The following is a 15,027-nucleotide window of genomic DNA, read 5'->3' as shown; positions in this document are numbered from 1 at the left end:
GAGACTGCACCCAAGTACTGCATTCTGGACTCTTTTGTTGACTATGAGGGCTACTCCATTTCTTCTAAGGGATTCTTGCCCACAGTAATAGATATAATGGTCATCTGAATTAAATTTGCCCATTCTGGTCCATTTTAGTTCACAGATTCCTAAAATATTGAAGTTCACTCTTGCCATCTCCTGTTTGACCACTTCCAATTTACCATGGACTTAACGTTCCAGGTTCCTGTGTAATATTGTTCTTTACAGCATCAGACTTTACTTCCATCGCCAGTCACATCTACAACTGGGCGTTGTTTTCCCTTTGGCTCAGCCTCTTCATTCTTTCTGGAGCTATTTCTCCACTCTTCTCCAGTAGCTTATTGGGCACCTACCGACCTGGGGAGTTCATCTTTCAGTGTCATATCTTTAGAGTACTAGTAGATGGGTACTAGTATTCTACCTTTTATAAATGAGGAAACTAAGGTTCTGAAAGGGTGAATGAAATGCTGAAACTGCACAGTTACTGAGCAGGATAAAGAAGGTAACCTGGCACAGAAAGCTTCTCTACTGTTGAACTTGTTTCCATCTCTGTTCCATTTCTCCAATACTGTTAACAAGATATATTCTTTTTCATAGTTTTAGAGGTAGCTTTACTTTTTAGAGTACTTTTAGATTCATAGCATAATTGAACAAAAACTACAAAGAATTCACATATATTCAGTTCCCAAACATGCAGCTTTCCACAGTGTCAGTATCTCCCACCACAGTGATATATTTATCACAGTTGATGAATGAACTCACATTGATCACATCATCATGAACCGAAAGCTGTAATGAACCTTAGATTTCACTCTTGGTATACATCTAAAGGTTTTGATGAATACATAATAATATGTATATACAGTTATAGTCTTACACAGAATAGTTTCCCTGCTCTAAAAATCCTCGAACTTCTGCCTGTGATGTCTTACCCGCATCAGTTCAGTTCACTCGCTCAGTCATGTCCGACTCTTTGCGACCCCATGAATCACAGCATGCCAGGCCTCCCTGTCCATCACCAACTCCCGAAATCCACTCAAACCCATGTCCATTGAGTCAGTGATGCCATCCAACCATCTCATCTTCTGTCGTCCCCTTCTCCTCCTGCCCTCAATCTTTCCCAGCATCAGGGTCTTTTCAAATGAGTCAGCTCTTCACATCAGGTGGCCAAAGTACTAGAGTTTCAGCTTCAACATCAGTCCTTCCAATGAACACCCAGGACTGATCTCCTTTAGGAAGGACTGGTTGGATCTCCTTGTGGTCCAAGGAATTCTCAAAAGTCTTCTCCAGTACCACAGTTCAAAAGCATCAATTCTTCAGTGCTCAGCTTTCTTCAGTCCAACTCATAGTCATACATGACCACTGGAAAAACCATAGCCTTGACTAGACGGACCTTTGTTGGCAGAGTGATGTCTCTGCTTTTAATATGCTGTCTATGTTAGGAAACTATAAATCTTTTTGCTCTGTATGGCTGTGTATTTTCCAAAATATTATATATTTGGAATTATACCATATGCAGCCATTTCAGACTACTGTTTTTCACTTAGTAATGTGTATTTATGTTCCTCCATGTTTTCTCATGGCTTGATAGCTCATTCCTTTTATTTATTTTTGGCTTTGCTGGGTTTTTGTTGCTGCCCGAGCATTTTTTCTAGTTGGGCGAGATGGAGGCTACTCTCCAGTTGCAGTGTGGGGCTTCTCTTGTTGTGGAGCATGGGCCCTGTGGTGTGCAGGCTTCCGTAGTTGCAGCACGTGGCTCGGTAGTTGCAGCACCTGGGCTCTGGTGCACAGACTCAGTAGTTGTGGCAGATGGGTTTGGTTGCTCCGCAGCATGTGGCATCCTGATGGACCAGGGATTGAACCCGTGTATTCTGCATAGGCAGGCAGATTCTCTGCCACTGAGCCACCAGGGAAGCCTGATAGCTCATTTCTGTTTAGTGCAGTGAAATATCCCTTCTCCTGACTGTGCTGCCACTTACTGAAGGACATCTTGGCTATTTCCACGTTTTGACAGTATTGGATAAAGCTTCTGTAAACATCCTTGTACAGGTTTTGTGTGAATATATGTTTTCAACTCCTTTGGGTAAAGATTTGGCTTTAATGGTAAGAGTATGTTTAGTTTTGTAAGAAACTGCCACACTCTCTTACAATGTGATAGTACAATTTTACATCCTCACTAACAATAAGTAAAAGTGCCTGTTGTCCTATATTTTTGTCAGCATCTGGCATTGTCATTATTTTGTATTTTGGCCATTTTAATAAGTATATGGCAGTGTCTCATTCTTTTAATTTGCAGTTCCCTTATGGTCCCATCACTTCATGGCAAATAGATGGGGAAACAGTGGAAACAGTGGCTGACTTTATTTTTCTGGGCTCCAAAATCACTGCAGATGGTGATTGCAGACATGAAATGAAAAGACACTTACTCCTTGGAAGGAAAGTTATGACCAACCTAGATAGCATATTAAAAAGCAGAAACATTACTTTGTCCACAAAGGTCCATCTAGTCAAGGGTATGGTTTTTCCAGTGGTCATGTATGGATGTGAGGGTTGGACTATAAAGAAAACTGAGCACTGAAGAATCGATGCTTTTGAACTGTGGTGTTGGAGAAGACTCTTGAGAGTCGCTTGGACTGCAAGGAGATCCAACCAGTCCTTCCTAAAGGAGATCAGTCCTGGGTGTTCATTGGAAGGACTGATGCTGAAGCTGAAACTCTTAATAGTTTGGCCACCTGATGCGAAGAGCTGACTCATTGGAAAAGACCCTGATGCTGGGAAAGATTGAGGGCAGGAGGAGAAGGGGATGATAGAGGATGAGATGGTTGGATGGCATCACTGACTCAATGGACATGGGTTTGAGTGGACTCTGGGTGTTGGTGACGGACAGGGAGGCCTGGCGTGCTGCGGTTCATGGGGTCGCAAAGAGTCAACATGACTGAGCAACTGAACTGAACTATGAAGTATGATATTAAACATCTTTTCATATGCTTATTTGCCTTCTGTGTATCTTTTTTGGAGAGAGATTTATTCAGAAGAAAGTGAAGAAGAACTGAAGAGTTTCTTACTATCCTGTACTGTACTTAGTCACTCAGTCATGTCAGACTCCTTGTAACCCCATAGACTGTAGCTTGGCAGGCTCCTCTGCCTTTCAGGATTCTCCAGGCAAGAATACTGGAGTGGGTTGCCATGCCCTCCTCCAGGGGATCATCCCAACCTAGAGATCAAACTGGGTCTCCTGCACTGCAGGCGGATTCTTTACCAGCTGAGCTACCAGGGAAGCCAAGAAGAGTCGCTTGATGAGGGTGAAAGAGGAGAGTGAAAAAGGTGGCTTGAAACTCAGTGTTCAAAAAACTAAGGTCATGGCATTTGGTCCCATCACTTGATGGCAAATAGAAGGGGGAAAAAGTGGAAGCAGTGACAAATTTTATTTTCTTGAACTTCGAATAGCCAAAGTAATCTTGAGAAAGAAGAATGGAACTGGAGGAATCAACCTGCCTGACTTCAGACTATACTACAAAGCCACAGTCATCAAGACAGTATGGTACTGGCACAAAGACAGAAATATAGATCAATGGAACAGAATAGAAAGCCCAGAGATAAATCCATGAACCTATGGTCACCTTATCTTCAACAAAGGAGGCAAGGATATACAATGGAAAAAAGACAACCTCTTTAACAAGTGGTGCTGGGAAAACTGGTCAACCACCTGTAAAGGAATGAAACTAGAACACTTTCTAACACCATACACAAAGATAAACTCAAAATGGATTAAAGATCTAAACGTAAGACCAGAAACTATAAAACTCCTAGAGGAGAAGATAGGCAAAACACTCTCCGACATAAATCACAGCAGGATCCTCTATGACCCACATCCCAGAATATTAGAAACAAAAGCAAAAATAAACAAATGGGACCTAATGAAACTTAAAAGCTTTTGCACAACAAAGGAAACTATAGGCAAGGTGAAAAGACAGCCCTCAGATTGGGAGAAAATAATAGCAAACGAAGCAACAGACAAAGGATTAATCTCAAAAACATACAAGCAACTCCTCCAGCTCAATTCCAGAAAAATAAATGACCCAATCAAAAAATGGGCCAAAGAACTAAACAGACATTTCTCCAAGGAAGACATACAAATGGCTAAAAAACACATGAAAAGATGCTCAACATCACTCATTATCAGAGAAATGCAAATCAAAACCACAATGAGGTACCATTACACGCCAGTCAGGATGGCTGCTATCCAAAAGTCTACAAGCAATAAATGCTGGAGAGGGTGTGGAGAAAAGGGAACCCTCTTGCACTGTTGGTGGGAATGCAAACTAGTACAGCTGCTATGGAAAACAGTGTGGAGATTTCTTAAAAAACTGGAAATAGAACTGCCATATGACCCAGCAATCCCACTTCTGGGCATACACACCGAGGAAACCAAATCTGAAAGAGACACGTGCACCCCAATGTTCATCGCAGCACTGTTTATAATAGCCAGGACATGGAAGCAACCTAGATGCCCATCAGCAGACGAATGGATAAGGAAGCTGTGGTGCATATACACTATGGAATATTACTCAGCTGTTAAAAAGAATTCATTTGAATCAGTTCTAATGAGATGGATGAAACTGGAGCCCATTATACAGAGTGAAGTAAGCCAGAAAGATAAAGACCATTACAGTATACTAACACATATATATGGAACTTAGAAAGATGATAACGATAACCCTATATGCAAAACAGAAAAAGAGACACAGATGTATAGAACAGACTTTTGGACTCTGTGGGAGAAGGCAAGGTTGGGATGTTTCGAGAGAACAGCATCGAAACATGTATATTATCTATAGTGAAACAGATCACCAGCCCAGGTTGGATGCATGAGATAAGTGCTCGGACCTAATGCACTGGGAGACCCAGAGGGATCGGGTCGAGAGGGAGGTGGGAGGGGGGATGGGGATGGGGAATACATGTAAATCCATGGCTGATTCATGTCAATGTATGACAAAACCCACTACAATATTGTAAAGTAATTAGCCTCCAACTAATAATAAAAAAAAAAGAAAAAAAATTTTATTTTCTTGGACTGCAAAATTACTGCAGATGGTGACTACAGCCATGAAATTGAAGGATGCTTTCTCTTTGGAAGGAAATCTATGAGAAACCTAGACAGCATATTAAAAAGCAGATACATCACTTTGCCAACAAAGGTCTATGTCGTCAAAGCTATGGTTTTTCCACCTGTCATGTACAGATGTGACAGTTGGATCATAAAGAAAGCTGAGTAATGAAGAATTGATGCTATTGAACTGTGGTGTTTTTGAAGATTCTTGAGAGTCCCTTGTACTGCAAGGAGATCAAATCAGTGAATCTTAGAGGAAATCAACCGTGAATATTCATTGGAAGGACCATTGCTGAAGCTCCACTATTTTGGGCACTTGCTACAAAGAGCTGACTCACTGGAAAAGACCCCAATGCTAGGAAAGACCGAAGGCTATAGGAGAAGGGGGCATCAGAGGATTAGATTGATTAGATGGCATCATTGACTCAGTAGACATGAATTTGAGCAAACTCCAGGAGATAGTGGAGGTCAGAGGAGCCTGGCATGCTACAATCCATGGGGTCGCAAAGAGTTGAACATGGCTTAGCAACTGAGCAATGACCATCTTATTCAGATATTTTGCATTCTTTAAATTTAATTGTTCAGTTTCTTATATTTTAGTTTTAAAAGCTCTTTTTTATATTTTGGATGATAATACATTACCAGATATGTGTTTTGCAAATATTTTCTCCCAGTCCTTATTTTATCTTTTCATTTTCTTGACAGTGTCTTTCACATAGCAGAAGTTTTGAATTTTAATGAAGTCTGACTTATTGATTCTTTCTTTCCTGGTTTATAATTTTGGAGTTGTGTCAAAAAATTCATTGCTGAAACAAATATCATCTTGGTTTTCTCCTATGTCATCCTCTAGATATTTTATAGTTTTGTATTTTACAGTTAGATGTATGGTCTACTTTGAGTTTATTTTTGTGACGGGTGCAAGGTCTGTGTCTAGATTTACTTTCTTGTATATGAATATTTTGTTGGTCCAGCACCATTTGTGAAAACACTGTCTTTTCTCCACTGTGTTGCATTTGGCTCGCTGTTCTTCTTAATTGATCTATTTATATCTTCATTCACCAGTACTACACTATCCTGATTACTGTAGCTATATTGTAAGTCTTGAAGTCAGATAGTGTCACTCTTCCAACTTTGTTCTCCTTCCATTTTGAGTTGGCTACTCTAGGTCTTTTGCCCCTCCACGTCAACTTTAACATTAGTTTGTCAGTATCCATAAATAACTTGTTGGGATTTGGGGGCGGATTGCATTGAATCTATAAATCGAGCTGGAAAGAATTGAAACTTGATGATATTGTGTCTTCCTATTGATGAACATTGGAATCACTCCTATTTCTTTGATTTCCTTTGTCAGTGTTTTATAATTTTTATATGGATATTATACATAGTTTATTAGGTTTATACCCAAGTATTTCATTTTGGGGGTGCTAATATATGAAGATGGTATTGTGTTTTTAATATCAAGTGACACTTGATCATTGTTGGTATATATAGGAGACTTGACTTTTGTTTATTAACCTTGTATCCTGGAACCTTGCTGTAATTGCTTATTACTTTGAAGTTTTCTGCAGAGACAGTCATGTCATTTGGGAGTAAAAAGACAGTTATACTTATTCATTCTTAATCTGTAAACCTTTTTTTTTTGTAGACTTTCTTCATTTTAATAGGCAAAACTTGACCAATAAACAACACATAGTATTACAAATAAAATACTACTGAAAGCAAAGTTGCTCAGTTGTGTCCGACTCTTTGCAACCCCATGGACTGTAGCCTACCAATCTCCTCCATCCATGGAATTTTCCAGGCAAGAGTACTGGAGTGGGTTGCCATTTCCTTCTCCATCTGTAAACCTTTTATTTCCTTTTTTTTTTTTTTTTTTTTGACTCATTGTATTAGCTAGGACTTTCAGTATAATTTAGAAAAGGAGTGGTAAGAAGTGACATCCTTGTTCCTAATCTCAGCTAGAAAGCATCTAGTTTCTTAACATTAAGTATATTGTTAGCTGTAGGTGTTTTGTAAATGTTCTCTGTCAAGTTAAGGAACTTCCCCTCTATCTTACTTTGCTGAGAGTTTCTATCATGAATTGGTATTTGATTTTCTCAAATTCCTTTTTTGCATTTACTGATACGATCATGCACTTTTTCTTGTTTAGCTTCTTCATGTGATTAATTGATTTTCAAATGTTGAACCAGCTCTGCATACCCAAAATGAATCTTATTTTGTCATGATATATAATTCTTTTTATATGTTGGTATTTTCAATTTGCAGATATTTTGTTGAAGCTTTTTGCAACTGTGTTCATGAGAAATGTGTGGTGGTGGCTTAGTCGCTAAGTCATGTCTGACTCTTGTGACCCCATTGACTGTAGCCTGCCAGGCTCCTCTATCCATGGGATTGTCTAGGCAAGAATACTGGAGTGGGTTGCCGTTTCCTACTCCAGGGGATCTTTCCAACCCCAGGATCGAACCCGGGTCTCCTGCATTGCATGTAGATTCTTACCAACTGAGCTACAAGGGAAGCTCAGTGATATATAGTTTTATTGTAATGTTTTTGGGTTTTTTTTCCTGGTTTTAGAATTAGGGTAATGCTGGCTTTATGGAATGAGTCAGGAAGTATTTCTTGTGCTTCAGTCTTACAGAAGAGATTATAGAGGATGTTTTAATTTTGTCCTTCAATATTTGGTAAGATTCACCAGTGAACCCTTTGGAACCTGATACTTTCTATTTTGGAAGATTTATTAATTGTTGATTCAAATTCTTTAATAGATATAGGTCTATTCACATTGTCTGTTTCTTGGTGAATTTTATCAGATTATGTCCTTAAAGAGACTGATTGATTTTATCTAGATTATCAAATTTGTGGACATAGACTTATGCATAGTATTCATTTATTTTTTTTAATGTCTAGAGTAATGTGTCATTTTTCATTTTTTATGTTAATAATCTGTATCTTTTATTTTTAGTTTGGCTAGAAGCTTGTTGACTTTAGTGTTCTTTTTGAAGAACTAGCTTAAGATTTTGTTGCTTTTCTCTATTGATTTCCTATTAAAGATTTCATTGACTTCTGATCTAATTTTATTATTTCTTTTCCTCTGCTTACTTCGGATTTAATTTGCTCTTCTTGTCCTAGTTTCCTAAAACTTAGGTTATTTATTTTAGATTTTCTTCTTTTCTAATATATGAATTCACTGCTATAAAATTTTCTCTGAGCACTGCTTTTGCTGAATCCCACAAATGTTGTTATATTTTCATTTAGTTAAAAATATTTGAAAATTTCTTTTGAGATTCTTAGAAGTGTCTTGTTTAATCTCCAAGTATTTTGGGATTTTCCAGCTATTTTTCTGTAATTGCCTTTTAGTTTAATTTTACTGTGGTCTATGAACTCTATTCTTTTAAATAAATTAAAATGCATTTTATAGCCCAGAATGTGGTCTGTCTTAATGAACAAAGTCTATTTTTCATTGTACTGAATTGAAGTCTTAGATTAATGATGATATTTTAAAATAATTCTATTTTCCATCCATGGTAGATACTGAGTACTTCTATCTTCAACTTATGATTTGCTGTAATGACACAAAACTTTTCATATCAGTGCTCTGTTCCTATGGATGCCAACTTAGGTCTCAGAATGTGTGGCATCTCTGGAAAAATCTAGGCTGTCTTCTTAAAACGCATGTGCACATTAGTGAAAGTATGCTAATGTCATGAATCTGTGATTGATTTTAAAAATAATGGCTGAAGAGATGTATCTGAAAATTTTTTGTAAATCGAAAAACTTTGAACATTCTTGAAAGATTTATAAATAATAAATTTACCTTATACTTTTGAGATGTAACAGTGTTTTTTTCTATCTGATTTAGTTTTGTCAGCCTGGCGGATGGCAGCTGTCCAGAGAGAGGAAGCAGCCGACGTTTTTTGTGGTCGTCCTGACAGATATTGACTCGGATCGGCATTACTGCTCGTGCTTAACCTTTCACGAGGCAGAGATCAATCTGCAGGTGCAGTAACTTTTCTAGCCAAATTATAGCCCAAGGGCACCTTTTTAGGAATCTTTTTATTATGCTATATTTGTTTTTGTTAGAACTGCAAGTTTGAGTTCTGTGCTCTCCTTTAAAAAGGCTGAGGTACTGTATTGTTGAAGAGAGCAAAAAGGTAAAGTAATTGTGCAAGATTAATTGTTCTTTAAAATATTATTCATAGTCTGCATATTTCTAAGAATAGCACATCTGCAAATTGGTTGATAAGATGATTTGTATCTGCTCATGGTGAAGCTGTGGTTTGTCCCTTTTAGTCCTTCTCCTGAAGTAGCTTTCACAGAATATAGAGCATTTAATCAGAATGTTTATAAATCTCTTATCACAATGCCTGATATTATTTTTTAAGCACTGAAGTAACTGTTAACTCATTATTATTGGTGGTGATATTATCAAAATGATGGTACTGAAATTATTAGGCTAGAACTATAGAAATTAAAAGTACTGATCTTTCAGAGTATTAGTTGGGATTCTCTCTGTTTCAGATAACTAAATACTGCCTCTAATTTATTCAGAAAAGAGATTATGAGAAAGTATTGCTCCTTTGTGGAGCATTTTCCAGGAAAAAATACTGGAGTGAGTTGCCATTTCCTTCTCCAGGGGATCTTCCTGACTCAGGGATTGAACCCAGGTCTCCAGCATCATGAGCAGATTCTGTACTGTCTGAACCACCACTATAACCTTCATAATAATTGCACTAAAAAAAAAAAATCCTTTGTCTCACATGTAGCCACTGTCACATTGGTGACTTCTGCTTTAAGTGTCATATGGGTTGTTCCCTTGTGTAAGCCAGATTGCATACAGATTCTCCCCCTCCAACTCCCTGCAAAGGAATCAGAAAAAATTTTTTGTTGTTATTTGTTAATTTGTTGTGCACAAATTAAGTCTCTATAGTATGAGAAGGAAACTGTAAAAATTTGCAGGATGTTGAGGGAGCCAATTTGCATTATTTGCTGTGCTTTCTGAAGTGGCCTCACAAAGGAGCATTTGTTACTTTTGCTATTTTAATTAAATGCCATGGTCTGGATGTTCTTGATGCAGAAATTTCATTTTTCTCTACAAGAGTAAACAAACCAACTTTCATGGTACTGACTCACATTATCCAAGTTCATTAGAGCAATGTATTAAAACTAGTATGCTGGTTTTTAATTTACAGTGATGTTAAAAGTTTGCATAGAACAAAATATATGTTATCTATATTATTAGCTCACTTTCTCCTTATTGTCAGATCTTTGTGGGAAGCCATGTCAAAATCAGATTCATTGTGATTGTGGAATCAAACAAAGGAATTTTTCATGTCAGAGATTTAATACCGGCCAGATTAACACAGCCAATTGTTTGTGTAATTGACCCTTAAGTAACATGGGCTTAAACTGCACAGGTCCACTTATACATGGATTTTTCTTTCAGTAAGTATATACTTACTGTAAGTATATACTGTATATACTGTAGTATATACTCAATCCATGGTTGGTTGAATATGTGGATGCAGAACACCAACTGTGAAGGTAACATGTGGATTTTCAACTGCACAGAGAAATCGGCATCTCTGAATCTTGCATTGTTCAGGGTCAACTATTTTTTAAATTAAGAATTATCTGTATAGTCAAGTCTATAGTTTTTCCAGTAGTCATGTACAGATGTGAGAATTGGACCATAAAGAAGGCTGAGTGCTTTCAAACTGAAGTGTTGGAAAAGACTCTTGAGAGTCCCTTGGATAGCAAGAAGATCAAACCAGTCAATCCTGAAGGAAATCAACCCTGAATATTCATTGGAATATGGATGCTGAAGCTGAAGCTCCAGTACTTTGGCCACCTGATTCGAAGAGCTGACTCATTGGAAAAGATCCTGATGCTGGGGAAGATTAAAGGCAGGCGGAAAAGGGGTCAACAGAGGATGAGATTGTTGGATGGCATCATTGACTCAATGGACATAAGGTCTAGCAAACTCCAGGAGATAGTGAAGCAAAGGGAAGCCTGGCATATTGCAGTCCATAGGGTCACAAAGAGTCAGACACGACTGAGCAGCTAAACAACAGCAGCAGCAACATGTTGTCAGTGCAGACAGGAAACTTAAAATGTCTGTGATTCTAACCATTTCTGTCCTAGATAGCATTCGAGTGGGAGCTAATTCAGTTCCCATTTTGATCAGTTCATTTTGATGAGAAAGAATGTTCTTTAGTTGAGAGCCTCACTGTCTCTTTCAAGGGACCTTTCATTTCTCTGTTGCTCTTTTGAATATGAGTTAGTTCTGAGAATGCAATATTTTCTTTTATTTCCATATTCCTGAGGGATCCTCTATACAACTTCCTAGAATTATCTAATAAAACTGATTATTTTTGTTCTTCCTTCCTCCATTATTATCAACCCCTTTCACCTTGAATTAACTCACAGACAGGTAATACATTAAGACAGTGTAACAGGATTCCAGTTCAAGATGGCAGGCAACCCACTCCTGTGGACAAACTGAATCCTCGGCTACACACAGAGCAGTTTCTGCTGAAAGAGGTCCAGAAACTAGCTGAGCAATAACTGTATATCAGGCTGATGAGAATATACCCACACTGAAGAGAGTAAAAAAGGCTGAGAGGCAGTCTCACCATAAACCCCATCCCTGGCACAGAGACATGCAATCGGGAAGGAACTTGCAACTCCAAGCTCCTCCCCTGACGTGCCAAGAGTTTGGACCCAACATTTACCTCCCATTTTTTTAGCCTTCCATCTGAGGTATGGACCCCAAAAACACCAGCTCTGGAAGACAGTGGGGCTTTTTGTTCATGAGAACCACCAGAGTATAACAGAGAGTTATTAATGGGTTTTCAAGGATTTGCTGAGGCTCAGCATGGAGGAAACAAAGAGGAACTCATCTCTCAGTCTTTGCTTGAAAAAATCCTGTGTGCATACTTTAAAAGCTACTGCCTGAGGGTTAGGACTTATGAGATAACATCAAGCAAACCAACATTTGCATTATATAGGGATCCTAGGAGAAGAAAGAGTGAAAGGGGAAGAAAGCTTATAAGAAGAAATAATGGGTGAAAACTTTCCTAACCTGTGAAGAGAAACAGACATTCAGATCTAGAAGCCCAGAGATTTTCAAATACAATAAATCCAAAGAGACCCAACACCAAGGTACATTATAATTAGTGTCAAAGACAAAGAAAAAATCTTAAAAGCAGCAAGATAAAAATAACTTGTTCATAAAAGGGAACCCCGATAAGAATATGAACAGATTTCTTCAGCAGAAACTTTGCAGACCAGAGAGAAGTGGCAAGATTTATTTAAATTCCTGAGGAAAAAAACTGCCAACCAAGAAGATTTCACCTGGCAAGTTGTCCTTCAGAATTGAAGGAAAGTTTTGCAGACTAGCAAAAGCTAAAGAAACTAATCACCGCTAAACTGGCCTTGTAGGAAAGGTTAAAGGAATTTCTTTAATCTGAAATGAAAAGGTGCTAATTAGTAATAGGAAAACATGTGAAAGTATAAATCTCACTTGTAATGGTAAATGTTATATGTAGTAAAATAAAGATGAAGAATTATGAAACTTCGAGGAAACAGCTAACAAAAGGACAGTAGTAAATACATAATAATCAATAATTACTTTAAATGTAAAATGACTAAATTTTCCAAACATGTAGAGTAGCTGAATGGATTTTAGCAACACACACACACACCCCCACACACACACAAAACAGACCGATCTGAAACAAAACTCACTTCACTTTTAAAGACATACATTGGCTGAAAATGAAGGGGAGAAAAAGATACCTCATGCAAATGGAAATCAAAAGAAAGCTGGGGTAGCTATACTTAATATAAGAAAAGAATGAGCAAAAACTGTAACAAGAGACAAGGAAGGTCATTGTATAATGATAAAAATAGGTCATCAGGAGAGATAATATTTATAAATATTTATGTATCTGTTGATATTATTAGAGCGCCTAAATGAGTAAAGCAAATCTGAAGATAAAAATTGATGACAATACAATAGTAGTAGAAGATTTAAGTACCCCATATTCAACAGTGGAGAGATCATTCAAACAGAATATCAATAAGGAAAACTGGACTTGAAACAGTATGTTAGACGAGATGCACTTAACAGACATTATGTGGGTGTTCAGTCAGTCAGTCCTGTCTGATTCTTTGCAACCCCATGAACTATATTCTACCAGGCTTCTCTGTCTATGGGATTTTCTGGGCAAGAATACTGGAGCAAGTGGCCGTATCCTACTCCAGGGATTTTCCCCATCCAGGGACCGAACCCTCAGCTCTCGTGCCTCCTGCATTGGCGGCAGATTCTTTACCACTGCACCACCTGGGAAGCACCAACAGACATATGGAGAACCTTTCATACAGTAGCAGCTGAATACACATACTTCTCAAGCATACATGGAACATTCTCTAGGATAGATAATGTGGTAGACCACAAATCAAGTCAATACATTTAAGATTAAAATCATATTAAGCTTCTTTTCAACCACAGAAGTGTAGAATTAGAAGTCAGTTACAAGAAGAGGACTAGAAAATTTACAGCTGTGTGGAGGTTAAATAATACAATACTGAGTGGGTCAAAGAATACACTCAAGAAGGATTTTAAAAACCTTGAGACAAATGGAAATGAAGATACAACATACCAAAATTTATTGACTAAACCAAAAGGGGGAATATTTACAGTGATTATAGTAATTAACACCTACATTAAGAAAAGAGCAAAACCTCAAATAAGCAAATTAAGTTTATACTGTAAGGAGCTAGAAGACAATGAAACTAAGCCCGAAATTAATAGAATGAAGGAAATAACAAAGATCAGAGTGGAAATAAATGAAACAGTAAGCTCTTTAAAAAAAGTAAACACTTGGGGATAAACTCCTTAACAAAGGTCTTGCCAGTGACTTGGATTTTTTTGTTGTTGCTTAGCAGAAGTAAGGAATCACTGGGGAAATGGAAATCAATAACATAATAAAATATCACCTCATACATAATGAAATATCTCCTAACACTGCCAGCTGTTAGAATGGCAGTTATCAGAAAGATAAGAGACAACAAGTGTCTACAAGACTGTAGATAAAAGGGAACCCTATTGAACTGTGGGTGGAAATGTGAATTTGTGGGAAATACTATGGAAAATGATAATGGAAATTCCTCAAAAAATTAAAAATAGAACTGCCTTATAATCCACAATACCATTTCTGAGTATGTATCCAAAGGAAATGAAAATAGAGTATGGAAGAGATTATCTGCATTCTCGTGTTCATTGCAGCATTATTCACAATAGCCAAGATACAGCAACAAGCTAAGAGTCCATCAACAGTTGAATGGATTAAGATGTTTCTTTATTCTCGTAAATATTAGTTATATTTAATAGACCCCTCTCTCCTTCCCCTACTCCACTCTTTCTCCTTAGACACACAGACACAACACACATTTTTCTGAACTATTTGAGACAAATTAGTGCGTTTCATTTCTCTTTGCCCTAAAGTCTTCAGTGTGTATTTCATGAGTTAGTTTTTTTTTTCTTACATAAGCATAGTATGGTTATCAGTATCAGAAAACTGACATCGGTAACACACCTTTATCTCCTCTACCATCCATATTCAGTTTTGTCATTTGACTTAATGTTCTTTATGCCCTTCCCACTGTCTTTTTTCGGTCCTCCAGGATAGGATGTAGTTTAAAAAAATCATGTATTGCATTTAATTATCATTTCTTTTTTGTCTGTTTTCATCTGAAATAGTTGCTCAGTCTTTGACATTTTCAAATAATGCAGGTCCGAATGCCTCTTTTAAATAGAACTCTTAATATTTTTTGTTTTTCTGATATCTCTCACTTTAGATTCAGGTTATCCATCAGTAGTTGGAATACTATAGCAT

At 37.5% G+C, this 15,027-nt stretch overlaps 1 protein-coding gene across 2 annotated transcripts in view; it reads left to right on the top strand.

Annotated features, from left to right (window-relative positions):
• SBF2 (SET binding factor 2) overlaps window positions 1-15,027 on the top strand; it is a 486,293-nt gene that overhangs the window by 204,740 nt on the left and 266,526 nt on the right. For both annotated transcript variants that reach the window (XM_070473374.1, XM_070473375.1), the window contains exon 3: window positions 8,988-9,125. In XM_070473374.1, the coding sequence (XP_070329475.1) occupies window positions 8,988-9,125 (138 nt within the window). The remainder of the gene's footprint in view (window positions 1-8,987; window positions 9,126-15,027) is intronic.

This window comes from Odocoileus virginianus, chromosome 10 (assembly GCF_023699985.2).
Source record: "Odocoileus virginianus isolate 20LAN1187 ecotype Illinois chromosome 10, Ovbor_1.2, whole genome shotgun sequence".
Taxonomy (NCBI): Eukaryota; Metazoa; Chordata; class Mammalia; order Artiodactyla; family Cervidae; genus Odocoileus; species Odocoileus virginianus.
Note: the sequence above shows the minus strand (reverse complement) of the source record. Positions and strands in the feature narration are given on the sequence as shown.